This window comes from Cyberlindnera jadinii, assembly GCF_001661405.1.
Source record: "Cyberlindnera jadinii NRRL Y-1542 unplaced genomic scaffold CYBJAscaffold_1, whole genome shotgun sequence".
NCBI classification, from domain to species: Eukaryota; Fungi; Ascomycota; class Saccharomycetes; order Phaffomycetales; family Wickerhamomycetaceae; genus Williopsis; species Williopsis jadinii.
In genome coordinates this window covers 199,529-224,131 of record NW_017963652.1, presented here as the reverse complement: position 1 = coordinate 224,131, position 24,603 = coordinate 199,529, and the positions used below count along the sequence as shown (strand labels likewise).

The following is a 24,603-nucleotide window of genomic DNA, read 5'->3' as shown; positions in this document are numbered from 1 at the left end:
CCATAATCATCATCATAGGTCTTCTTGTGTAAAAGATGGTTCTCCTGGTGAGAAAATGGAATAAGAACCTTCAAAATTGGTCTAAAATAGTGCTTACGATGTGTTGTTCCTGATAAATATGTGCTTACATAATCAGACCTTGCCACTGGGAAAACACGAAAGAAACGCGAAAATGCGACGCGTAAATCAAAAAAGTCAAAAAATGGAATAAGTTCTTTCTGTTTACATATCATCAAACACAACAAAACCACGGCGGTTGACGAAGTAAACAAGGCGGTTAACTTTTAAACGGTAGGAAATGGGTCGCTTGATTGGGTTGGAGCTCCATAACTTCAAATCGTACCGTGGGACGGTGAGCGTTGGGTTTGGTTCGGCGAACTTCACGTCGATCATTGGTCCAAACGGGTCTGGTAAATCAAACATGATGGATGCCATATCCTTTGTGCTGGGTGTGAGAGCAAGCCACTTGAGATCTAACCAACTGAAGGACTTGATCTATAGAGGTCGGATCGTTGATGCGGATGATGCGGATGGGTCTGATAACGACGATAACAGCAGTGGTGATGGTGCTACTGGTAGAACTGCGTATGTTATGGCGGTGTATGAGAAATCCAATGGAGACGTTTTGGAGTTGAAGAGATCAATCAGCTCTAACGGTGCTAGTGACTACAGGGTGAACAACAAATCGATCTCTGCTGCTGAGTATTCGAATCTGCTCAAGAAGGAGAATATCTTGACCAAGGCGAGAAACTTCTTGGTGTTCCAGGGTGACGTTGAGCAGATCGCTTCGCAGTCGCCATCAGACTTGAGTAAGCTGTTGGAGGTTGTTAGCGGCTCCATTGACTTCAAAAGGGAATACGAAGAGCTGAAAGAAGAGCACGACCAGGCTAAACAACAAACGGCGTTGTTATTGTCGAAAAGAAGAACGTTGTTGAGTGAGCTCAAACAGTACCAAGAACAGACTGATGAGGCCGAGTTGTATAAAGAGAAACTCTTGGAGAAAAATAAGCTGATTCTCAACTCCACGCTGTCAAGATTGTACCACATGGATCAGGAAAAGGAGAAGGTGGAAGGGTCCATCAAAAGCTCTAAGAAAAAACTTCAGTCTTTGAAACAAGATGTTACAAAGCAGGAGACCCAGCTAAAATCAATCCAATCCCAATACGTCAAGGGATCGCTAAAGCTAAATAAGGTCCAAAAATTGATTGTTGATAAGAAGAACGAGGTCAACGTTACCAAGAGAAGCTTGCTTCCAATGACCACGGATATTGAACATTCTAATAAGAAGCTCAATCAACTGAAGAAAAATAAACAACAACTCAAGTTGGATATTGAATCCCAAGAGTTGAAAGTTCAAGCTTTGGAAAGAAATATCAAGACTGTTAAGTCTGTCCAAAAGTCTGCAACGAAAGAGTTGATCAAGGACGCTGCATCCATCAGCGTTGAAGATCAGGAGGAATACCAACTATTGAAACAGAAGTTCTTGAGTCAAATGGGTGGTGCTTCAGAAGATGAAAAGTTGTCCCTCTTGGTCAATGAGAAGAGAGAAATCGAAGCAATTGTTGCAAATTTGGAGAAGCAGAAATCTGTTTCATCTGAAAAGATTGAAGAGTTGACATTAAAGCAGAACGATTACAAGACACAGTTGACTAACGTCTCTCGTGACTTGAACGAATTAAATGAAAAAGTTGCAAAGCAAAAGGCGTTTATTAAAGAGATTAACCTCAAATCTGAGGATTTTTTCAATAACGAATACAAATTGCAAACTAAGTTACGTGAAACTCTTGTCTCACTTGACGAACTTAACGCTAATCAGAGAGAAACCAATCGTGAACGTCAGCTACGTCAAAACGTTGCAACTTTGAAACGTCTCTTCCCAGGTGTTAGGGGTTTGTTGGTAGATCTTGTACAACCAACAAATAGACAGTATTCTGTGGCGCTCAATACTATATTGGGTAAACATCTTGATGCCATCATTGTGGAAAGTTCCTCTGTCGCACACCAGTGTATCAACTACTTAAAAGAACAGCGTTCAGGTGTTGCTTCCTTCATACCTTTGGATATCATTGAATGCAAGCAGGTTGATCCAAGACTACGTCATCTGGACCAAGGCGCTCGTCCTACAATCGACATTGTGGAATACGAACCATACTTGGAACGTGCGGTATTGTTTGCCTGTGCTGATTCAATGGTTTGCGATGATATTGAAATTGCCAAATCCATCAGATGGACCAAGGGTGTTGACGTTAAGGTGGTTTGTTTGAATGGTACTTTGATCTCTAAGTCCAACGCAATGACTGCAGGTTATTCTAGGAATCAGGATAGACGTTGGAATAAAGGTGAAGTACAAAAACTGAATGAATTGAAAGACAGATTGGCGCATGAATTAGAAATCTTGAACCAGTCTAGACCTGATCCTATCTTCACTAAGAACCAAGAAACTGAATTGGAAACTTTACAATACGAAGTTGGCCAAGTGAGAAGAAAACGTGTGGAGTTGGAGAGATCTCTAAACGATGTCAATGCTGAAATCAATTACTACGATAACAACGACGAGTCGCAAAAGAAAAAAGAGCTATTAAAATCTTTGGACCAGTTGGACAAGTCTATCAAGGCACAAGAGAAGAAATTGGAGACGCTTCAGGAAGGTATCTTCTCTGACTTCTGTACCAGATTGGGCTTCAAGAATATCAAGGAATATGAAGAATCCACCGGTACTAAACTTCGTGAGCATAATCGTGAACTGCGTCAATATGAGACGGAGCTGTTAAAATTGCAAAGTAAACTGGACTTTGAGAAGGAGAGATTGCTAGAAACTCAGACGAGATTGGCCAGGGTTAGTAAAGAGGCTGACAAGTTTGAAGCTACTTTGAAGGATTTGCTAAAGCAGAAAGAGGTGGTTGAAGACTCTATTGACCAAATGGAGAGTGAATTGGAGGTTTCCAAGGATGAGCTGGAGCAGTTTGAAAAGGCCAATGAATCCAAGTTGTTGGAAATCAGAAATGTTGAGGATACATTGAATGAACTCTTGACGGATCAGGAATCTCTTAAGAAAGAGATAGAAATCAATCAAGAGAAGATAGAGGAACTTGAAAGTGAGAGGCTGACCATACTCACCAATTGTAACATAGACAACATTAAACTACCTGGTATTGAGTTCCCAATTGATACAACTGGAAAAGTTGTAATTGACTATACAGATCTCGGTGGCAAGCTAAAGGGGGATGTAAACTTTGATGAAATGACAAAGGAAATTGAGGAATTGGCTAAGCAGTTGGAAGAACTCTCGCCTAATGTGAAAGCATCTGACAGATTGAGCGAAGTTGAAGAAAAGATGAGTAAATTAGCTGAAGAATGGAATTTGCAGCGTGCTAATGAGACAAATATTCTCAAGAAATTCCTATCTGTGAAGAATAAGCGTTATAAGTTGTTTATGGACTCATTCCAACATATTTCATCAAAGATTGATCCAATTTACAAAGAGCTCACTAAGGCTAACCTTTCAACACAACTTGGTGGTGGGTCTGCATACTTAACTCTGGAAGAAGAGGACGAGCCATACCTTGCAGGAATACGGTACCACGCCATGCCACCTATGAAACGCTTCAAAGATATGGAGTTCTTATCTGGAGGTGAAAAGACCATCGCAGCACTTGCATTGTTATTTGCCATCCATTCTTTCCATCCGTCTCCATTTTTTGTCCTTGATGAAGTCGATGCAGCCTTGGACAATTCAAACGTCAACAAAATTGCCAACTACATCACCACGCACGCTTCTGCTGATTTCCAATTCATCGTGATCAGCTTGAAGAACACCTTGTTCGAGCGTTCTGATGCGCTTGTTGGTATCTACAGAGATCAGGATGAGAACAGTTCAAGAACGTTAACTCTAGACCTGAGAGTATACCCTAAAGTTGCTTGAGATGGATCTCTTCTCCTAGGTTGCTACTTTACTTTATACGTCCATAAAGAGTCTCTTCTTCCAATTGCACTTGTTATAATTTGCTATTCAAGAACTGTACATTTGCTGATACTTGACTAAATCTTGCATTGAAGTTGCACTTCCACCACAGACTACCACTACGACAATGTCATCCTCACTGAGACGTAATGACTTGTGGATGATATCCTCATACACTGAGCACAGTGCAACACCACAAGCAGGCTCGACGATGATGTTGTAGTCCACACAAAATCTCAGACACGCATTGGCAGCCTGCACATCTGAAACCAAATGGTTAAAGGTTTCATGGTTATGGTAGTTGTCCAATGACTGCTGGGTGATGTATGGGCAGGCCAAACTTGTTGCAATGCTGTTGAAGCTCGACAGAGTCACTGGTTCACCTCTGTCAATTGCAGCTTGGAACGTTGGAACAGAGTCTGTTTCCAGGGTTACTATTGGAACATGTGTCAATCCATGTTTCTTCAGGCCTTGAACCAAACCGTTGTATAGACCACCACCACCGACAGAGCACACCACACCCTTGAGACGGTTTAGAGAGCCTTCAGACCTCAACTGGGCCACAATCTCATCAACCATTGAGGAATGGCCTTCCCAAATCTCAGGAATGTTATACGGATGGCAGTAAACCACCGTATAATCCTCCTCCAACGAAGGAATCAGCACTGCCTGTAAGTACTCGTCTGCTTCTCCGATGGTGTTACCTGCGGTGATCAATTGAGCACCGTTACCAGAGATCTTGGACTTCATGGACTCGGTGGTACATGTTGGCACAACGACAGTGGCATCAACGTTATAGAAACTTGCTGCCAATGCCACTGCGTTCCCAGCGTTTCCACCACTAGCAGCAACCACACGGACTGGTTTTTGAGCCAGCTGTGCCGGGCTTAGTGACTGAAGCCTTTTGGCAACCAAATGCGACAACCCACGCAGTTTATAAGAGCCAGAAGGTTGTGTAAACTCCTGTTTGAGTCTGATATGACACTTTGCCTGCTGAGACAGGCGTGGCGAGTAAACCAGCGGAGTCTTTACATACGGTTTCAGACTTTGCAGCAGAGATTGAGTCAATGGTTGCTTGAAGTTCTTTATGATGGTGTTTGCAGTGGTTGAAGCAGGCATTGATTGAGCACTCTCAGCACAAAATCTGGGGTAACGATGAGAGGAAAACCAGCAGAAGAAGAAGAAAGAAGCATCTCCAAATGATGGAGGAGACTAGGTGGTTTATATATGTACGGGCATTTCCTCTCTGCCCCTCCACCGTGTGTCCATTGGCTTGCAAACGAACATCACCTTTCTTTTCCATCGTGAAATGCCCCCAGTTGCCGTCTCTGGCCGCAAGGGCTTTTTTACCGTTGTGTGCTCCTTCCTCGTGTGGCTCTGCCCCTGTGAATCTCTTCCCACTGCCTAAGGAGATGTTTGACTCAGAGCCTCGGTCCGGAGTCTGTCGGAGCTTTTGCCCAGGGAGGAGTCAAGAACGGCCAACGGAGTCAGCGAGGGGCACCAGCTCTGTGAAGGCTCAGCCAATAGCAGACGGCCGTAGTGCCCTATGTTTCTCTCGTTATCTCGTGTTATCTGTACTTCTCTACAGTGTACGGAACAAGCTCAGTCTTCAGAGGCATTTATATAGCGATGTGGTTCATTACTGGGGGTCAATGGCCGTAGTCGAGAGCGTCTTCCTCGACAATGCCTCTGGCCTCTTCTCTTAAGTCCATCCATGTAACGTTGCTGAACTTTGGGTCGTTGCGTGTAAGCCTGTAGAAAGCATCCAATGATTCCTCAATGACCAGTAGACAAATGGCATCATAGCCTCCGGCTCCTGGAACAACAGCAGCCAGGACACCGGGGATCTGCAAACAACTGTCGAGGAGTGCGGTCTGTTGCTGAGGCTCAATCTCTGCGCCGGATTCCCTCGTTATGTATCTCATGTTGTGTCTGATTGTGCTATTGGAGCCAATAAGTCTGTGCAGCAGTGAGAACGATGGCTTGTTAAGACCAGCAATCTCGTGTGAGTTCAGACTAGATAGCTCATGGAGCAAAGCCTTATAAGACTCTGGATGCTCTCTGAACATTGTGTTCAGCGAGGAAAGACAGTCCACCAGCGTCATATTGGCCCTATCTATGCCTTCGTATACACTGGCACTCCTTGGATCGGTTTCTCTCCACTTGAGGACTTTACTCACCAATTTAGGAGTGTTGGAACCTCCTCTGATATCTCCCATAAGAAGCTTAACCCCGTGTGGTAATGCCACTGGAACCATGTGGATATCCCAGTCTCGAGACTCCACCAGTGACTTGAGAGAGTTGTGATACTCTTCAAGCGTTGAGCACTCCGCAAGCGGTTTCAACTCAGAAATCAGCTTTGGATCAAACCTCCTGTAAGTGATGGAACCAAACGTGGCAGCAGCGACGTCAAAGCCTGATCCTATTTTCCCCTGAGCTTGACAGTGAGCCACCTGCGCTAGGTTATGAATCAATTGAAGTGTCTTCGGATCTTCCAAGTCCACACTCGGTTCATAGTATGACAACAGCGCCGTCGTCAACACAGTGACAAGGCCAGCTGATGATCCCAATCCGGTTTTCGCAATCTTGGTGATTTCATCAGAATGGTAGTGGAATACTTTCGCACCGTGAGTTTTCTTCACGGTGTTCTCCACAGTATGGTACGAGGAGTCAGAGTAGATTGTGATCTCAATCTCTGACTTGCTCTTCCTCTGTTGATTTGGTGACGAGGCTACGTACGCCAAAACCGTCTGCACCGACAATTGCGCAAACGGATTAACTCTTCCGTTAGCTTCAACAATATCGAGTCCGCCATTATCATCGTTAATGGAATAACGCCATTCACCCTGTGCGAACTGTGGGCTCTTGATGGTTATCACAGTATGCTCAAGCCCATCAACTTCAGTGCCGGAGATCACAGCGTGCATTCGTGCACTGAGCGCTACAACGTACGATTTGAACTGTTTATCCAACACAAGATAACCTCCTGCTAAGAGGGCCTTCCCCGGTGCGCTAAATGACCGAGCCATGATCAACTTTGGTGTTTTGCTTGTTTGTGTGTGTGTGTGTTTCTGTCGTTTAGCTTTATGTTGATGCAACGTCTTCTGTGATGTTGTTTTTTGTCCGTTGTTTTTCCGCGCGATGTTTGTCCTTTGGTCTTTCTCGAACGACATGCAGACACGGAATAACTTTAGGAATGTTAATTGGATACATTAAGGATCTTTAAGCTGAGGGATTAAAAATCAAGGCTCAATCCATGTATAGCCAACTTCTCTTTGTTTATTGTAACTTTTAGGCTCTTGTTTAGCATTTGTATTTGCGGGTTCCAATGATGATCACTGGACGAGACATTACCACGGTGCATATGAACACACTCACCACGCAACGTCTGGCTTTACGCCAGTTTCCGTGCCAAGGTGGAAGGGTGAACGCATATTAGTGTCATGTACATGATCACAATGATGGTCACTTGTCGATGTCCCATTATACTGTGATCACCAAGATCATGATTTTATAAAGGTTCAATTGCAGCGGCTAGGGTCCCCTCCCCACCAAGCATCCCTCCAAGCGCGCGCCTCGAAAAAAAAATAATGGATCCTATGAGATTCGAACTCATGCATCTTACGATACTCGATCTTGAGTCGAGCGCCTTAAACCGCTCGGCCAAAGATCCATTTGATGAAATTTAGAGCTCCACGGGTTTCCATGTCGTCTCATTATGGAGTCAAGAGTTATAATTATAGCGGAATAAATGGTGAAAGACTTGTGTTTAATTGTAATAAAATTCATAATACAGTAATACCAGTGTTTCTGATGATATAACTGGAATTAAACTTTCATTAATCACTGAAATTGTGCTTACTCATTGCCAACTTTTTAATATTAGCCTTAGAATAAAAGTTGCGTAGTAAAAATTCATTCCAATATTTAGAAAATAGCTATATTAATTAACAAACTTATTATACCAATTGTCATATTAAATATGGACAGTAAAGTGTAGTAAAATGCCCATATAAACTAAACCATTGTTGTTTATACTTCCCTACTGGGAAAAAACCGTTCATTATGACTCCAGAGAACCTCAACATGAACTCGAGAAAATTTGAACTTTTACACATCTCCCCCTACTACTACTCCGACGTATCACCCTGGAGGCTCTAGAAGCGATGTCTGAGGAACAACCAAAGTGCCCTGTTGATCATTCAACCAGATCAAAATGGGTAGAGCTCGGTAAAGAAGCACCACACCCTATTCCTTCCGATGGCTCTAGTAATGCGGATAAATGTCCCGTTGATCATACTGCAAGGTCCAAATGGGCAGAGTTGAGCAAGAGTAAAGCCATAGTTGACGGTAAAAGTATCCCTACTGATGTCGAACATCAACAGGAGCAGCACTCGTCTGACCTCTTACCTGAGACTCCAGTTTATGAGACAGACGTTCCGTTGCCGGAAGAGCGTGAGGTCTCATCGATTCCAAGAACCGGTGCACAGGGTAATTGGATATACCCATCGCAAAAGCAGTTTTTCGAAGCCATGAAGCGTAAGCAATGGGAACCTGAAGCCGAAGTGATGAAGGCCGTGGTTCCTATACATAATGCTGTTAATGAGAGAGCATGGGTTCAAATTCTGGATTGGGAAAACGGTCGTGGTGGTGAATCATGCGGAGGCATCCAACTCACCAGTTTCAAAGGCGATTCCAAGAAGATCACGCCAAAGGCGTGGTTCAAGTGGCTCATCCTCGGATATCAGAAGCCCTTTGACAGACACGACTGGACCATTGATCGCTGTGGTAAGGAGATTGATTACGTTATAGACTTCTACAGTGGCAGACCGAACCCGAAGGCTCCAGGCATGGCCAGTTTCTACCTCGATGTTCGACCAAAATTGAACAGCCTTGAAGGTGTGAAGCTAAGGGTGTTGAAGTTCTTTGGCCTTTGAATGCGGGACAAGGTCGCTGTCTTGTACATATATATCACAAATTCTTTCACTCAATATAACGTCAAAATTGCTGTACGTACACACCACAGGACATGTACATATATATACAAGAAATATGAATCACGGTCTTCCAAAGCTACCGTTCTGACCCAGCTTCTGCATGTGCTCGCCCACCTGGACGTTGACTGCGAAGTATTTGGCAACACATCTATCGATACACAGCGATTCGTTCTTAGAGATATCGCCTTCAGAGTAGCTTCTGTTGATGCACTTCTGGTGGCAGTTATCGACAAGTCTGTTGAACATGTCGGTAACCATATCGAGCTCGTTCTCTGCAGCTGCGATCTTCTGCTCAGACGAGATTTGTGGAGCACCACCGAAACCGAGGAAGGACATCTTTGTTTATGACTGGGTATACGTCTCTAGTTTCTGCCTATGGAAGACCGTTCAATGTTGGATAAAACCGTTGAAATTTTTCACTTTTCGGCAAGCTTTCGAGAAGAGGCTCAAAAAAGCAATGTAAAAAAGGAAATTGTACGGTGTTTCGATGGTGGGGGGGGGGAGCCAGGCAGAATCCACGGAACCAGAGGGCCAATTGGTGTGGAAGGAGGCCTGGAGCATGGAGGAGGCACCGCCAGTGGGCACTTGCTCCCGTACGAATCGGCGTTGTGAGCGCAGTGGGAGGTGGGGAACGACGGCTTCAGAGGAGGAACACCCGGGCCACCTAAACACCCGGACAACACCCCACACCCCCACACCCGCACACACACCCGCACCCCCACACCCGCACACACACCCGCACACCACATCAACATCACGTTGCCAGCGCGCCGCAGCCGCCCACCGCAAGCTTGCCGCCCATTTCATCCCCTTTCCCACGTTCCACAACATCAACATCAACAACAATAGCAACCAAACAAGCGACGACTGCACCAAGTTCACGTCCTAAGCACCAAGACACCATGAGCGGTAGAAAGCACAACAAGAGCCAAAGCGCATTTGTAAGTCTCAGTCTCAATTCTCTGTTTATACCGACCAAGTGAACGTGATCTAACTGTAAACAAACAATGGTAACAGGCATTTGACAACACGACAACATCTGTTGCCGCCAGCCAAATGCGCAACGCTTTGAACAAGCTGGCTGACACTGTGCCATCAGGCGAGGAGAGGGCCAAGTTTGAGAACGAGATGGACTCGTTCTTTGCTCTTTTCAGACGCTACTTGAGCGACAAGGCCAGCGGCACTGCGCTCGACTGGGAGAAGATCAGCTCTCCCACGGCGGAAGAGGTTGTTGATTACAAGACGATTGCGGAGCCAACGGATAACGCGCGCAACTTGGACAAGTTGGCTGTGCTGAAGTTGAACGGTGGGTTGGGTACGTCGATGGGGTGTGTTGGTCCGAAGTCTGTGATTGAGGTTCGTGACGGGAACACGTTTTTGGATTTGGCGGTGCGCCAGATTGAGTACTTGAACAGACAGTACGACAGTGACGTGCCGTTGTTGTTGATGAACTCGTTCAACACGGACGAGGACACGCACAACGTCATCAGAAAGTACGGTGGGCACAGAATCAGAATCAAGACGTTCAACCAGTCCAAGTATCCAAGGGTGTTGAAGGACTCGCTCTTGCCGGTGCCATCGTCGTACGATGACCCAATTAACTGCTGGTACCCTCCAGGTCACGGTGACTTGTTTGAGTCACTCCACGCCTCTGGTGAGTTGGATGCGTTGCTGGAACAAGGCAAGGAGATCCTCTTTGTCTCTAACGGTGACAACTTGGGTGCCACCGTTGACGGTAAGATTTTGAACCACATGCTTGAAACTGGCGCCGAGTACATCATGGAATTGACCGACAAGACCAGAGCAGACGTTAAAGGTGGTACTTTGATCAACTACGGTGGTCAAGTTAGATTGTTGGAAATCGCCCAGGTTCCAAAGGAGCACGTTGAGGAGTTCAAATCCATCAAGAAGTTCAAAAACTTCAACACTAATAACTTGTGGATCAACTTGAAGGCCATCAAGAGATTGATCGAGTCCAATGCGATCCAATCCGAGATCATTCCAAACGGCAAGACCATAACCAACAAGCAAGGCCAAGAGGTTAACGTTTTGCAATTGGAAACAGCTGTTGGTGCCGCCATCAGACACTTTGACGGCGCCCATGGTGTCGTGGTTCCAAGATCAAGATTTTTGCCAGTTAAGACATGCTCTGATTTGTTGTTGGTGAAGTCTGACTTGTTCTACTTGGAGCACGGTGCCTTGAGATTGGATCCTTCAAGATTCGGTGCCAACCCATTGATCAAGTTGGGTTCCCACTTCAAAAAGGTGTCAGACTTCAACTCCAGAGTGGGTCACATCCCTAAGATCTTGGAATTGGACCATTTGACCATCACTGGTAACGTCACCTTGGGTAAAGGCGTGGTGTTGAAGGGTACCGTGATCATTGTTTGTCAAGACGGCCAAAGAATCGACATTCCAAACGGCTCCGTCTTGGAGAACGTTGTCATCACTGGTAACTTGACCATCCTGGAGCACTGATCTCCGCACTCTTTCCAATTCGTCTGAGTAAATCAAAAAGAAGTTCTTTAGTGGAGCCATATATATAAGTTGTGTTACTTATTTCGCTAAAGAAGGAGAAAAAAGAGCAAAAAAAAAAGATACCATCAGCACGAACATGTTGATGATGATTTTAAAAGCTTTCTTTTAGCATTGTCAAGATCTGTTGTATATACCAAAGGGCATTTTTGTTGTAGATTGAAAAAGCGAGAAAACCTGGCCAGCGAGAGGCTTTTTCGATGTTGATGTTGGTGCTGATGTTGGAACAATAGCGAAGCTCAGCAAGAAAGCATAGACGGACAATGCCACGCTTGTCACCGAGCGACGTAGTGAAAGCGAGGAAGATATCAAAACTCCTTCCATTAGTGCTGAGCCACACGAGGTCGCTAGACCTCGCTAGCAGAGAGCTGGGGTGGATCCAGTTGGAGTTGCCGAAAGATCGATGGCTGGAAGCCTGTAGACAGAGAAGTCGAGGAAGGCCGTTACAGTACATCCTAGGCTCTCAGCCCTTTGGAGAGCTGGATGTTAAGTGCAGAGAAGGCGTGTTGATACCGCGATGGGAAACAGAGGAGTGGGTGTTGAAGTTGTGTAACGCCATTGGAGGTGTTGACAAGAGGTTCAGAGCGATGGATATATGCTGTGGTACCGGGTGTATCGCGCTGACGTTGAAGAGGCAGCTGGGTTGTGAGGTTGTCGGTGTTGATATCAGCGAGGAGGCGTTGGAGCTGAGCCGGGAGAATTCGTTACGAAATGGTGTGGAGGTGCAGTTCATGAGGTGTGATGTGCTGAGCGCTGATGCTGGTGATGTGCTGAGCGGTGATGCTGGTGATGTGCTGAGCGCTGCTGGTGATCCATTGAGCGCTGGTGCCGCCCAGCGGTTCGACCTCATAGTCTCAAACCCTCCGTACATCTCAATGGACGACTACACGAGCAGCGAGGTTGCCAAGTCGGTAAAGCTCTACGAACCGCAATTGGCATTGGTTGGCGGCGGCGAGTTCTACCATGCGCTGGCTGATATCGTACAGAGAACCAAGGCCAAGGGCTTCGTGTTCGAGCTTGGCTACGAATGGCAGTACGAAACTACAAGGCAATGCTTGCCTGCTGCGCAATGGGAATGTTCGTTATACTATGACTCTAATGGGAAGCCCAGATGTGTTGTTGGATGGATGAAGCACAGCTCGTTGGCTCAGCTATCAACACTTTGCTGATCATCAATCTTTCTCTTTTTGATGCCTCTGCCCACGGCCTGGACACCCTCTTGTAACGGGAACACTCTGATGGCGTGGAAGAGATAGCCACCGCCTCCTTTCATGGTCATGAGCGGGTGTAGTCTACCGATGATGGTCTGGTATGGTCGACATCTGGTCTCGTGAAGAGTTGGTGCCAATAGCTCAAGATTTTGCATCGATTCCACTTGCGTTTCCACCAATGGCTCCTTATACTGTGAGTACACAACGATTGGTCTTGAGCCACCAACCTTGGCGATCATCTTCTTAACAAGTGTTGGTGTGTATAACGTTGAAACGATGATCAAGGCATCAAAGTCACCCTTCACGGCGTTGTCAATTGCATCGTTGATTTGAATGGCATTGTCCCTTCTTCTATAGTAGTGGGCCTTTTTGCTAGATTTCATCTCTTCAATCTCCTGTTGTGATAGATCGTTCCATTGGACTCGCTCATCCTCTGGCTCAAAGAATTGGAGTAAGTTAATGGTCTTCACCATTCTGTCGATCACAGAAGGTTCGAAATTGGAGTACTTTAGAGCACTGTGATTTGGATGTTCGTTCTCATGAACAACCAACAACTCACCAGAGCCTCTCATACGATCCAGCAGGGCATTCACAATGACACCACCGGTTTCATCAATGACCAGATAACGGCCACCAGGCTGGACATTGGCAAGCGAGAGCAATAATCCCATGGACTCCTCACTCATATCAAGCACCTTTGTAGGGTCCTTCTCGAGGAAGTATTGCAGTAGTTGTGAGGGTCCCAGCAGATCAACAGTAAACCTTCTGAGGAACTTCTGTTGCTTTCTTCTAAGGTATTTCTCCTGGGAGTGCTTGGTCTTTTGGGAGAAATTGACATGGGATTTGATCAGCTTGTCGATGATCGCTTCACCAATATTGGCACCATTAGATGTTTTCTTCAATGTTTCGATCTCCTCTTGGGTCAACTCTTGTGTAGCATTACCAATATCAACGAGATCTCTATTGGTCTCAGACGATTCAACGTCCAATTGTCTAAGATATTGGATCTTTTCCTTTAGTGAGTCGTCCTGCTCATCGTCTTCCAGCTCCACCAACGAGCCCTGGATAGGACGAACGTTGTTGTCGTCGAGGATTTCAAATGACTGGCCGTATGGAAACCCGACGATCTGATCAACGGCAAAGGTACCGAATTTACCTAATTTAACAATACCTTGAGGTCTTATTTCCACTATTTTGATGCCTTCTGAAGGTAGGCGGATGAGACAAAACTGATGGTATTGGACAGTTGTCTGTCTCTTTATGAAAGTCATTTGTCCTTATCCTCAATGTCTTTTGTCCTTAATGTTGTTTGATATCTTTGTCCCAAATGTCTCTGTCCTTAATGTCTTTGTCCCAATTTACTCTTTAATGTCATTAGTCTTTAATGTCCAATTTAGAAATCTGCCTCGAGAAAATTTTCCGATGCGATGAGATGAGCTGCAGAGAGACAAAAAAAAATCTTGAAAACTTTTCACTCCACTAACTGTTTAAAAGTACAAGGCATAAGTAAACAAGAAGAAAACAATGGGAAGTAGAAGACATAAGAACAAACAAGCTGACCCACCTTCATTTGAAGAGTTCACACAGAAGAAGGGCAGAAAGAGATCAAACTCTGAATCTCAGGAATCTCTCAATAAGAAGTCCAAGGGCGTGGAAAAGTCCAAGGGAGTGGAAAAGTCCAAGGGAGTGGAAAAGTCCAAGGGAGTGGAAAAGACAAAGAAGAAGTCAAAGAAGTTGAATGAAGAGGAAGAAGAGTTGTTGAAGCTCAAAGAAGAGGAAGCCAAATTGCCAGAGGTTGATTTGGAAGAGTTGTCAAGTGCAAAAAAGTCGTTGTTCGATGATTCTGAAGACGAAGTTGGCGATGATGATGAGTTTGACGTTGAAGATGAAGCAGGCGACGAGTTCTACGACTCCGATGAAGAAACTCGTGCTCAACCTATGTTTTCAGATGATGATGACGATGAGGATCTTGAGACACTGAATGCTGCTAACATGGAAGCACTCTCCGCAAGACTCGATGAGGAAGCTGCGCAGGAAGAATTGGACGCAGAGGAAGAACTGTTACAGACAAACATTGCACAACCAAGAGCTAAAATCCTTCCAAATGAAGAAGAGCTGGCACTGGAGTCTCAAGGGCCAAAGGACTTGACCGTGCTACGTACAAGAATGATTGAGTTGGTCAAAGTATTGGAAGATTTCAAGAATCTGGCCGAGGAGGGAAGATCAAGACAAGAATACACAGATAGACTCCTACAGGATATTTGTGACTATTTCGGCTACTCTCAGTTCTTAGCAGAGAAACTGTTTAACTTGTTCTCTCCATCTGAAGCTATGGAGTTCTTCGAAGCCAATGAGATTGCAAGACCAATAACAATCAGAACAAACACCTTGAAGACCAGACGTCGTGACTTGGCACAGACCTTGGTCAACCGTGGTGTTAACTTACAGCCAATTGGACCATGGACCAAGGTTGGTTTGCAAATCTTTGATTCCCAGGTTCCAATTGGTGCTACTCCTGAATACCTAGCAGGTCATTACATCCTTCAGGCTGCGTCTTCGTTCTTGCCTGTTATGGCTTTAGCTCCTCAGGAAAACGAGAGAGTGTTGGATATGGCTGCTGCTCCAGGTGGTAAAACCACCTACTTGGCTGCATTGATGAAGAATACCGGCTGTATCTTCGCCAATGATTCCAACAAGGCTAGAACTAAGTCATTGATTGCAAATATCCATCGTTTGGGATGCACAAACACAATCGTATGTAATTATGATGCTAGAGAGTTCCCAAAGGTCATTGGTGGCTTCGACAGAGTCCTATTAGATGCCCCATGTTCAGGTACAGGTGTTATTGCTAAGGATGAATCTGTCAAGGTGTCCAGAACTGAGAAAGATTTCATTCAGATCCCGCATCTACAGAAACAGCTGTTGTTGAGTGCCATCGATTCGGTGGATGCTAACTCTCCAACAGGTGGTTATATCGTCTATTCTACTTGTTCCATAATGGTTGAAGAGAATGAAGCTGTTGTCGATTATGCCTTGAGAAAGCGTCCAAATGTTAAGCTCGTCGAGACCGGCCTGGAGATTGGTAAGGAGGGCTTCACAAGCTTTAGAGGGAAGACCTTCAACCCAAAGGTGAAGTTGACCAGACGTTATTACCCACATACCTACAACGTGGATGGCTTCTATGTTGCAAAGTTCAAGAAGATTGCTACGAGTCCTCATGATGTTTCAAAAGCAGGTGCAAAGGAGAAGGAGAACGCTGCCAGAGCCGAAGAGGAGGAAGAATCCCTTATCCACGGTGACTTTGCAACATTCGATGATGAAGAAGATACTCAGTTCATCGAAAAGTCTAAGAAGAGACACTTTAAAAAGAAAGGTATTAACCCACAGTCACAGAAGTAATCATTCCATAGCTTTGTACACTATACAATTATACTATAAAAGCATCTAGTTCTTACTCTTGTATGACGTTAACGTTACCGAGACGGTGTTCCTTGATGTAGTCAGGCCCCATCTCATCATACTCAGCTTTGGTCAAGTAGCTATCCTTAGATTCGTCGGACAACCCCCATTTGGCCATGCCTCTCCAAGCATCGCACAATGGATCGTTGGCCAATCTAACCTTGAGAGGTGCCCCGGAAGGTAGGAAAGACTTGAACTCAGAGTGTAGCCTATCATCAAAGTTCTGGAACAAGGCCTGACCACCAGTCGCAAAGATATCCTGTAGGACGTTATAGCTGTCACCAGAAAACCCACTGCCACTGAGTCTATTCAGTAAGATGTTTTCACCAATTTCGACAACACTGGCTTGATCAATACCAGCCATTGTAGGTTGGAATATAACCTCTGGTATACGAATCCTCTCAACGTTCAAGTGCACTTGATGATTTTCATGTGAATCCTCAGAATTGAACGGTCTTGGGCCTCTAAGGAACCTGTGAAGGATACTCTTTCTCCAGTCAAATTGTGCTTCTAGAGTGTCTTCCTCCGTGAAATTTGGATCATATTCCAGAAGCTCCTTTTCCAGCTTTAATATCTCTTGATCTTCCTCCTCAATGATCTCTTCATCATCCACGGTAGAGATATCCCTGTAGATGGCCCAGTCGTCATCATTAGCACCAAAGGTATCGTTAGGATCGTTGTCGATGGTGGCACCGTTTCTCTTTCTCTTCGCACCACTCGAACGGACAGTTTCGTCTGCTGCTAAAGATGCTATACTCTTCATACGCATCTGTGCAGCCAGCGATTTCCTGTCACTTAGTTGTTCTTTCAACTTCTGTCTATCTTTTCTTCTCTGTAAGATGGCTTTCAGCTTCTCACGACGGTCATGGATCCACCCACCAAGGTCGTTCTCACGCCATTCTGCATCCTTTTTAGCCTCTTCCGCAACTCTGACCTTTTCATCTTCCTTCTCTTGTTTAGCACGTTGGCGAGCATCATAGTTTGCCTTCATAAGCTTCTGTTTCCTTTTCTCTTTGAGCTGTTCTTCATCCAACTGGTCATCTGGAACCTCCAATAGTGGGAAAGTTGGCTCTTCCTCAGGCTCGTCACCAACGTCCTGCTTACGGGCCCTTCTTAACGAGTTCTCGAGACTTGCAATGTATTTGTTCAGGTCTCTTTCGTCTTCAAAGCCTTCATCCTTTATAGTTGAAGCCTGTAGTTTTTTGTTCATGGTGGTCAACTTCTGCTTCAGTTGGGTATAATATTCATGCTCTTGTTCCTTTTGAATCAATTTCTCCAATCTCTTCTGTTGAGCCTGTTCCTGTAGTCTTCTACCACTCTCTTTACGCTTTTCAGCTTGACGAGCCAGTTCTTCAGGCGACTTCTGCTGCTTTTCAACTTCAACAAAGGGTGCTTCACAAGTGATGTCTTTCTCTTCCAGCACGTCGAGATTAAGCATGTCGCTCAGCTCCTTTTGATAGTCCTTAGACACATAGCAGAAGTCTTTGACCATGTTATCGACTTGATAACTGGTTATCTTTGTAGGGAAATATGGATATTTCAGAGCAAGCAGACTGTTTAGATAGTTTGAAGCTTGATGACCTCCCCAATTCACTCTCTTGGACTCAGACATCACAGCCTTACCGTTTATCACGGGGAAGACGTGTGTCGTTTCATGGCCTGTGCCTATGACAAGACCATTGTTACCACCATTTTGGTAATATGAGAACAAACTATCGATTCCCAGGCACACCTTTTGAGCTCCGTACGACTCGTACAGCACTTCGTACATCCCCTTTCTCTGTAGAAGAGAGGCACCCGGTCTTTCAGTGAGTATCAATGGGTTATCAACAAAGCCCTGTGAGTCAACTCCGAGATGTCTGAAGGTATAATCAAGAATATTCTCGACGTAATCCCAATTGGTTATAAAGGCCCCGTCGTATGGCGATCTGGCCTGTGACTTGACTGAGGGATCCAGCAGCACATCATTACCAACGTATACCGACGACTTACCGGTCTTACGGTCCCTGTATTTGGACATGATCGTCGGGAAGTTCAGGAAGGGGTCCTTTTCAGTGACCAGCCCGGCCCGAATCGTCGAAGAGCCAAAGTCAATAGCTATTGGAACACCTGTTTGATACCCTGTTGAGAACCTCTCCGGAGTCTGTGACTCGGCATCTTTCAATTCAAAGATCTTCCTTTTGGCCAGCTCTGCATCTCTTGGTGTGGCAGTCATACTCTCACTCCTTGTACACGATTGATTGATTGTGACGGTATGTTGTAAGGAATCATCATGGGCCTTCTGTTCAAAAAAGTGGTTGATCGAGGAGGTTATGATAACACCCGGACACCTGTGAACCCGGACACCTCACACCCGGACACCACACCCGCGAACCCGTTTTATAAAAAGCCACGTCCACGGGCGTGGCCTTAGCGGTGGCTTTGGCCGAGGAGCGTGGGTGGGCCATAACTGCGTTTGGTTATTTGATCTATTTCTCCCTTTTATCCCATCATTACTCGTCAAAACATAACGGATAAAGATATGACAGACATCAATCACGATAAGTTCACTGAATTGTTCAAACGGTAAGTTCATGCCACAGTTGTGGAGCTCAAAGGTTTTGCTCGTCGCACTAACAGGGTGTACAGTCTTGAGAAGGCCACCAATGCGTTAGAGGGCATTGTTGAAAGAAACACTGGTGCTGGTGCTGGTGAAGGTGTTGTGGGTAGTGTTCAATCGGCTGGTCAAGCTGCCGGTGTTTCCGTGGCTGGTACCACAATCAGTGATGTCGATGCATCTTCAGCATCTGTCAACGTTGTCGAGGAGACCCCTTCTACGAAGGGTTTCAACGAATTCTTGGAGTTGTACGTTGAGCCGTTTGCCTCGCTGTCCCAGGAGATTGACCCAATTGTTGGCGAACAAGCGAATTCTCTGGCAAGGGCGTTCAAAGAACAACTCAGTTTCATCAAAGCAGCTGCGGTTTCGAAGAAACCTGACTTCTCTCGCCCAGAGAATGCCTCTTTGCTCTCTTCTCTGCAAGCAACCATTGCTTCCATCAACGATTTCAAAGATGCCAACAGAAAATCTGAGTATTTCTCCCATCTCAATGCAATTGCAGAGGGTACAGGTGTGCTGAGTTGGTTCTTGACCGAGACTCCAGTGTCTTTTATCCCAGACATCAAGGATTCAGCCACCTTCTGGACCAATAAGGTGTTGAAGGAGTTCAAAGAGAAGGATGCCAACACAACTGAATGGGTTAAACAGTATCTGAGTATCTTTGATGGGTTGAAGCTGTACGTCAAGCAATATCACAGCACAGGGCTGACATATAATGCCCAAGGTGGTGATTTTGCAACCAACTTGAAACAACAGGAACAACATTCCTCTTCTGCTTCAACCACTGAGCGTAACTCCACTGTTGCACCAGCATCCTCAGGTGCACCACCACCACCACCACCACCAGGTGCTGGTGGTCCTCCTCCACCTCCACCTCCACCTCCAGCAAACATCTTTGACGATGTCAAGTCCTCGTCGACGGATTCTGCTCCAGCAGCTGGTATCAATGCCGTGTTTGCTGAGCTGAACCAAGGCGAAGGCATCACAAAGGGATTGAAGAAGGTTGACAAGTCCCAGATGACCCACAAGAACCCCGAATTGCGTCAATCCTCTGTCGTTCGTGCACCATCTGCTGGTGGTAAGAAGTCACCTCCAGTTCCAAAGAAGCCTTCAGCGTTGTCTTTGAAACCAAAACCAGAGCCTATCATCGAGCTTCAGGATTCTAAATGGATAGTTAAGAACGTTGAAGGTAAGCACGACATTGTCATTGACGGTGAAATGTCACAGTCAGTCTTCATTGGTGATTGTAAGGAAGTCACCGTCCAAGTTAAGGGTAAAGTCAATGCGATTTCCCTTTCATCAACTTTGAAGACCGCAATTGTTGTCGATTCTCTTGTCTCTGGTATCGACATTGTCAACTCCAAGAAGTTTGGTATTCAAATCATTGAAAAGGTTCCACAGATCTCTATCGATAAGAGTGACGAGGGTCAAATTTACTTGTCAAAGACATCGCTGGAGACCGAGGTTTACACAAGCTCGACAACCTCGTTGAACATCAACGTTCCACAAGCTGAAGAAGGTGGTGATTTCAAAGAGCTTTCGATCCCAGAACAGTTCAAACATACGTTCAACGAAAAAGGTGAAGTTTCCAGTACCATCGTTGAACATGCTGGCTAACCTGAAATAGCTAGGATACATATACGCCAACACACACGATTTAGAAAGACTGCTTTTTGTATTATGTATGTACAGAACTCTTGATTTATCTATATATCGTAGAGGATTTCTTGACGTTCAGTTTCTCACAACTTTGACTCTTCTTGTATACCACATGTAGGCTCTTTGTTGGACTGGTAAACCGAATGGAGAAATGACTTCAGATTTACCTGGAAGTGCAACTGGATCTCTGAGGTAGACAGCATGGCAAGTCTCGAAGGAGATCTCAATGTGCGAAGGTAAGATAGCGAATGGAGCTATGAATGGACGAACCTTCCATGGTGTGAAATAAGGCTTACTTGGTTCTTCACGTCCAAACAATCCCCTTTGCCATGGCAAGTTGACCTTTACGGAGGATTCGTCTTCCAGTGCCTTTGAAACTTCAACACGTTTGTGGAAAGTCAATTTGTTTGCCCATTCTGGATCGTATGGAATCTCCCTTGTTGATGGGTCGAGTTTCTTTGCATCACTGGCCTTTCTAAGGTCCTCCCAGTGGATCGATTGTACAGATGAAACCAGCTGCTTGACCTCCGAGAAGATCTTCTTCTCAGCATCACTTCTCTTAGCCTGTTCCTCCTTATCTAGTGCCTTGGAGACAATGGTATCTAGCTCCTTGTCAGATCTGGTTTTCAAAGTCTCAACGGTCAAACCAGGAGCTGTGATCACCTTCTCATAGAGCTTGAGGGCTTTGCCAGCAGCTTCTTCCGAAAGCTTTGGGAATGTACTGATAGTTGGGGTCTCGGTCTTCAGCCCCAATGTCAACACATCTTTCAAAACCTTAGATCTCGTGAATTCCTTTTGATCTTTGAGCATTTGCGACTCCAAGTTCTTGTTGAAGGTCAACACCCTTTGTTTCAAAGCCTCCTCTTCCTCTGCATCCAGCTGTTTCCCCAATCTCTTCTTCTCCCTTTGTGCATCCCAGACGGCCTTTGGGTTCTTCTTGGCCTTTGCCACGTATTCATTCCACTTGGATATCTGAACATTATCAATCTTAGCAGCTTGTTTAACAGAAGGCTTCGTAGCACCCAATGCGGACAACACCTTCTCCGGCTTGACGCTAAAGATATCACCTGGGGATAGCGTGTAGCCCGGCTGCTTGATCTTGATCCCGTTAACATGGACATAGCCATGAAGAATGTACTGACGGGCTTGTCTAACAGAAGAGGCAAACATCGATCTGAAAAGGGCAAAATCTAGTCTCTTTTCCAGTACTGCATACGTTTGCAAAGGCACCGGGGTGGTCATATGGTTCTCACCACGCAACGACGCATCCAAGTGCGCAACGGACTCCAGCTTCTGCGAGAAATCAGCCTGGAATCTCTTCTCAGTCATGTGCTCACCGTGGTATGCCCTTGTTTCCTGCTTGGCGGTCCATTTCTGCTGATACAGGTTCTGTCCTTGGAAGCTCACACGGCCCTTCTTGTACAAGTTGAACAGATTGTACTTGTTCCACGAAGCACGAACACGTCCACGCGACAGGGAGTTCAACACCTCGGCTTTTCTAGGCATCCTTTCCCGTGATTGTGTGTAGAAACAGTCGCTTGTGAGTTGACCAAACGTTTGTTTCGAATGGGCAAAAACTTGCAAAGCCAACGAGTTTTGTCGAGTTGTCGAGGGAATAAAATTTTCAGTAAGGGGCAACATACACCCGAACACTAAACATCCGGACAGCTAAACATCTGGACACCAGATGAATTCCAAAGTAAACAACCATCAACAACAACAACAACAGGAGCATCCAGCAGAGGTGGGCCACAATCAGCAATACACAAGCTGCTTTGTTTCGGGGCTTTTGTCGACATTTAATCATTTGAGACAAATACCATGGTACACCAGTGGACAACGGAGGAGGATATTGTACTTCTTAGGTCGATCTGTCTCTTCAAGCCGGTTGGTAAGTTGTGTGTGGTTTCAATGTTGTTGTATATACAACGTAGTTGATGGAAATAACTAACATTCTCGGTCAAGGCCAGAAGAAGCACTTCCACATGATTGCCATTTTGAAGGCATTGAACAATGGTAGAGACATGGATGATACGATAAGTGCACAGGATGTGTGGGATAAGCTTGCGATGCTCTATGATCTGGAGGGACTGGATTCCTTGGAGGATGAAGATGAGAGCACTGGTGATGACGACGATCGCACCGTTGAGGAGAAAGCTGCAAAAGGCACTGTTCATGATTTCTCGTTACCGACAGAGAAGTACAGTGACATCATGGAAGATAAGGCCAGGGCTGTGGACTCTACAGAAGTCTCCGAAACCGATGGTGTCAATAAAGACGCAGAGAAAGAGGTAGGAGGACACGAAGTAGTTGCTCAAATTGTCAAGCATGACAATGAAGGAAAGACAGAAGAAGATAATGCCGAAGAGGAGAAGGTTGGAGACGAAGGTGAGTCGAAGCAAGTGGAGCAAGATAAAGCGGAGAAAGAACTCGAGAGGAAGGAAGAAGAGACTACAGAAGATAAAGAAGCGAGCGATGAAGTACAAGGGATCGAAGATGGCCCGAAAACGCAGATTGAAGCGAAAGAAGACGAAGCTGTGGAAGAAGCAGATAATCTAGAGGTGAAAGTTGAGCAAACTAAGGAATCTGCAAAGGAGGAAGTATCTGAGGATGTTGTGAAGGTAGACGAGCAGTTGAAAGAGGAAGAAGAAGTCGAAACTGAGGAAGAAGAAAAGCGAGAGGGTGGATTGGAAAGACAAAGCCATAGGGACGATACGGTGGAGACAAAGGTTGATGAGAAAGAACAGGAAGAGGAAGAGAAGGAGGAAGCGGAAGAGGAAGAGAAGGGGGAAGAAAAAGAAGGAAAAGAGGAAGTACTAAAAGAGGAAGAAGGAGAAGAAGAACAAGCAGAGCCAGAAACAGCAGCCGGGGACGGTGAGAAAGATGATGATCTTGAAAGTAAAACTACAATAGAGATGAAAGAGAATGACAAAGAAACAAAAGAAGAGGAAGAACATGAAGCTACAGACACTACTCAATTCCCAGTTGAAAAGCAAGAAGATGACAAGAAAACAGAGCAGAAAGAGAACATAGATGATGGACACAAGGAGGATGATGAGGAAGAAGAAACAGAAGAAAGAGAAGAAGAAGAGGAGGAAGAAGGAGAAGAAGAGGAAGAGGAAGAGGAGAGAGAAGAGGAAGAAAAAGAGGAAGCGAAACATGAGGAAGAAAATGAAGATGAGAAGGAAGTTGAACCAGAAGAAGAGGACAACTTACCAAGAACCAGAAAGAGAACTCGAGCAAGTACGACAAGTACGACAAGTACGACAAGTACGACAAGTACGGCTAAGCCTATAACTAGGAAGAGAACGCGGAGTGTGAATCAATCTCCCCCACCTAGAAAGCTCAGAACAAGATCGCATGACGTTGATGACGCCAAAGAAGAGCCTAAGAAGGCACCAAAGAAATCCCCGGCAAAGAGGAAACCACAGCCTCCAAAGACCAGGACGAGGTCTCAGAGTCAGACAAAACGTCGTGGTGGGAGACGTAGCTGACTGAACAACAATTCTAACTGTACATACAGATATTAATGATTTATTATCAAGGAAAGCGTATCTTGTAGCATTGATTAACGTTACTTATACTCACAACAGACAAACTGTTGAAAGATCTAGTTAATCTTCAACAACTCAACGTCAAACACCAAGGTGGCATTTGGTGGAATCAAACCTGGGAAACCACGATCGCCGTAAGCCTTGTGGCCTGGGATGGTGAGGATGGCCTTTTCACCGACAGACAATTGTGGGATACCTTCGTCCCAGCCCTTGATGACTTGACCAACACCAATGACACATTGGAATGGAGAGCCTCTGTCCCTGGAAGAGTCGAACTTCTTACCATTCTCCAAGGTACCGGTGTAGTGGATGGTGACCTTGTCACCAATCTTTGGGAAGTTGACACCGTCACCTGGTGCAATTCTTTCGATCTTGAGGTCTGACATGTTGCGGATAGTAGAAGTGAAGGTTCTCTTAAAGTGCTGAGCTCTAAAAGTTCTAATTGCAAGCATTTAATACAAGGCTCCAATTCGCAACAGGAGAAGGAAAGAATCAAACGTTCGCCATCTCTGTCGAGTTCTCGGGGGTTGCGAGTTGAGAGCTCTGATGCAATTGCGTGCCAGGCGGGAGAGCATAGGGTAATGTAGTAAAGTACTGGGAAGGACTATATATGGTATATTTCCTGATATGG

The 24,603-nt window shown here is 45.4% G+C and overlaps 13 protein-coding genes and 1 non-coding gene across 14 annotated transcripts; 6 read left to right on the top strand and 8 right to left on the bottom strand.

Moving 5' to 3' along the window:
* Positions 1-298: 298 nt before the first annotated feature.
* On the top strand, positions 299-3,922 carry SMC1 (cohesin subunit SMC1; the record flags this gene model as incomplete). Its single annotated transcript, XM_020213481.1, has 1 exon — positions 299-3,922. The coding sequence occupies one exon, from the start codon at positions 299-301 to the stop codon at positions 3,920-3,922; it is 3,624 nt and encodes a 1,207-aa protein (XP_020072832.1).
* Positions 3,923-4,039: 117 nt separating this feature from the next.
* CHA1 (L-serine/L-threonine ammonia-lyase CHA1) lies at positions 4,040-4,996 on the bottom strand (the record flags this gene model as incomplete). Its single annotated transcript, XM_020212271.1, has 1 exon — positions 4,040-4,996. A coding segment is annotated over one exon (957 nt), but the record flags the coding sequence as incomplete, so codon positions are not given.
* A 614-nt stretch (positions 4,997-5,610) lies between these two features.
* Positions 5,611-6,990, bottom strand: ERG8 (phosphomevalonate kinase; the record flags this gene model as incomplete). The annotated part of the gene is made up of 1 exon (XM_020216100.1): positions 5,611-6,990. The coding sequence occupies one exon, from the start codon at positions 6,988-6,990 to the stop codon at positions 5,611-5,613; it is 1,380 nt and encodes a 459-aa protein (XP_020072830.1).
* A 562-nt stretch (positions 6,991-7,552) lies between these two features.
* CYBJADRAFT_t2 lies at positions 7,553-7,634 on the bottom strand. Its single transcript has one exon. It is a non-coding gene; the product is annotated as a tRNA-Leu (tRNA).
* A 455-nt stretch (positions 7,635-8,089) lies between these two features.
* CYT2 (cytochrome c1 heme lyase CYT2) lies at positions 8,090-8,979 on the top strand. The gene has a single exon (XM_020213928.1). The coding sequence runs from the start codon at positions 8,128-8,130 to the stop codon at positions 8,896-8,898; it is 771 nt and encodes a 256-aa protein (XP_020072829.1). The 5' UTR covers positions 8,090-8,127; the 3' UTR covers positions 8,899-8,979.
* Positions 8,980-9,018: 39 nt separating this feature from the next.
* Positions 9,019-9,294, bottom strand: TIM10 (protein transporter TIM10; the record flags this gene model as incomplete). Its single annotated transcript, XM_020212423.1, has 1 exon — positions 9,019-9,294. The coding sequence occupies one exon, from the start codon at positions 9,292-9,294 to the stop codon at positions 9,019-9,021; it is 276 nt and encodes a 91-aa protein (XP_020072828.1).
* Positions 9,295-9,977: 683 nt separating this feature from the next.
* On the top strand, positions 9,978-11,638 carry UGP1 (UTP glucose-1-phosphate uridylyltransferase). Its single transcript, XM_020213927.1, has one exon. It carries the CDS (start codon positions 10,015-10,017, stop codon positions 11,434-11,436), a length of 1,422 nt encoding a protein of 473 aa, XP_020072827.1. The 5' UTR covers positions 9,978-10,014; the 3' UTR covers positions 11,437-11,638.
* Positions 11,639-11,756: 118 nt separating this feature from the next.
* On the top strand, positions 11,757-12,662 carry MTQ1 (S-adenosylmethionine-dependent methyltransferase; the record flags this gene model as incomplete). The annotated part of the gene is made up of 2 exons (XM_020212436.1): positions 11,757-12,260; positions 12,330-12,662. 2 exons carry the CDS (start codon positions 11,757-11,759, stop codon positions 12,660-12,662), a joined length of 837 nt encoding a protein of 278 aa, XP_020072826.1.
* GCD10 (tRNA 1-methyladenosine methyltransferase subunit GCD10) lies at positions 12,641-13,975 on the bottom strand (the record flags this gene model as incomplete). The annotated part of the gene is made up of 1 exon (XM_020212378.1): positions 12,641-13,975. One exon carries the CDS (start codon positions 13,973-13,975, stop codon positions 12,641-12,643), a length of 1,335 nt encoding a protein of 444 aa, XP_020072825.1.
* Positions 13,976-14,228: 253 nt separating this feature from the next.
* On the top strand, positions 14,229-16,103 carry NOP2 (rRNA (cytosine-C5-)-methyltransferase NOP2; the record flags this gene model as incomplete). The annotated part of the gene is made up of 1 exon (XM_020212446.1): positions 14,229-16,103. One exon carries the CDS (start codon positions 14,229-14,231, stop codon positions 16,101-16,103), a length of 1,875 nt encoding a protein of 624 aa, XP_020072824.1.
* Positions 16,104-16,155: 52 nt separating this feature from the next.
* On the bottom strand, positions 16,156-18,378 carry ARP5 (actin-related protein ARP5; the record flags this gene model as incomplete). The annotated part of the gene is made up of 1 exon (XM_020216099.1): positions 16,156-18,378. One exon carries the CDS (start codon positions 18,376-18,378, stop codon positions 16,156-16,158), a length of 2,223 nt encoding a protein of 740 aa, XP_020072823.1.
* Positions 18,379-18,664: 286 nt separating this feature from the next.
* Positions 18,665-20,435, top strand: SRV2 (adenylate cyclase-binding protein). The gene is made up of 2 exons (XM_020217629.1): positions 18,665-18,728; positions 18,792-20,435. Exons 1-2 carry the CDS (start codon positions 18,685-18,687, stop codon positions 20,374-20,376), a joined length of 1,629 nt encoding a protein of 542 aa, XP_020072822.1. The 5' UTR covers positions 18,665-18,684; the 3' UTR covers positions 20,377-20,435.
* On the bottom strand, positions 20,263-22,162 carry NAM9 (mitochondrial 37S ribosomal protein uS4m). The gene has a single exon (XM_020213926.1). It carries the CDS (start codon positions 21,922-21,924, stop codon positions 20,494-20,496), a length of 1,431 nt encoding a protein of 476 aa, XP_020072821.1. The 5' UTR covers positions 21,925-22,162; the 3' UTR covers positions 20,263-20,493.
* Positions 22,163-24,028: 1,866 nt separating this feature from the next.
* Positions 24,029-24,358, bottom strand: FPR1 (peptidylprolyl isomerase FPR1; the record flags this gene model as incomplete). The annotated part of the gene is made up of 1 exon (XM_020212453.1): positions 24,029-24,358. The coding sequence occupies one exon, from the start codon at positions 24,356-24,358 to the stop codon at positions 24,029-24,031; it is 330 nt and encodes a 109-aa protein (XP_020072820.1).
* Positions 24,359-24,603: the final 245 nt, after the last annotated feature.

What these genes read in the sequence shown, in the direction of transcription:
- UGP1 (XM_020213927.1), top strand. Translation starts at nt 10,015, where the DNA reads ATGCGCAACGCTTTGAACAAGCTGGCTGACACTGTGCCATCAGGCGAG.
- SRV2 (XM_020217629.1), top strand. Translation starts at nt 18,685, where the DNA reads ATGACAGACATCAATCACGATAAGTTCACTGAATTGTTCAAACG. An exon ending in TTCACTGAATTGTTCAAACG is followed by an intron (nt 18,729 to 18,791) that starts GTAAGTTCATGC and finishes CAGGGTGTACAG; the next exon opens with TCTTGAGAAGGCCACCAATG.
- NAM9 (XM_020213926.1), bottom strand. Translation starts at nt 21,924, where the DNA reads ATGCCTAGAAAAGCCGAGGTGTTGAACTCCCTGTCGCGTGGACGTGTT.
- CYT2 (XM_020213928.1), top strand. Translation starts at nt 8,128, where the DNA reads ATGTCTGAGGAACAACCAAAGTGCCCTGTTGATCATTCAACCAGATCA.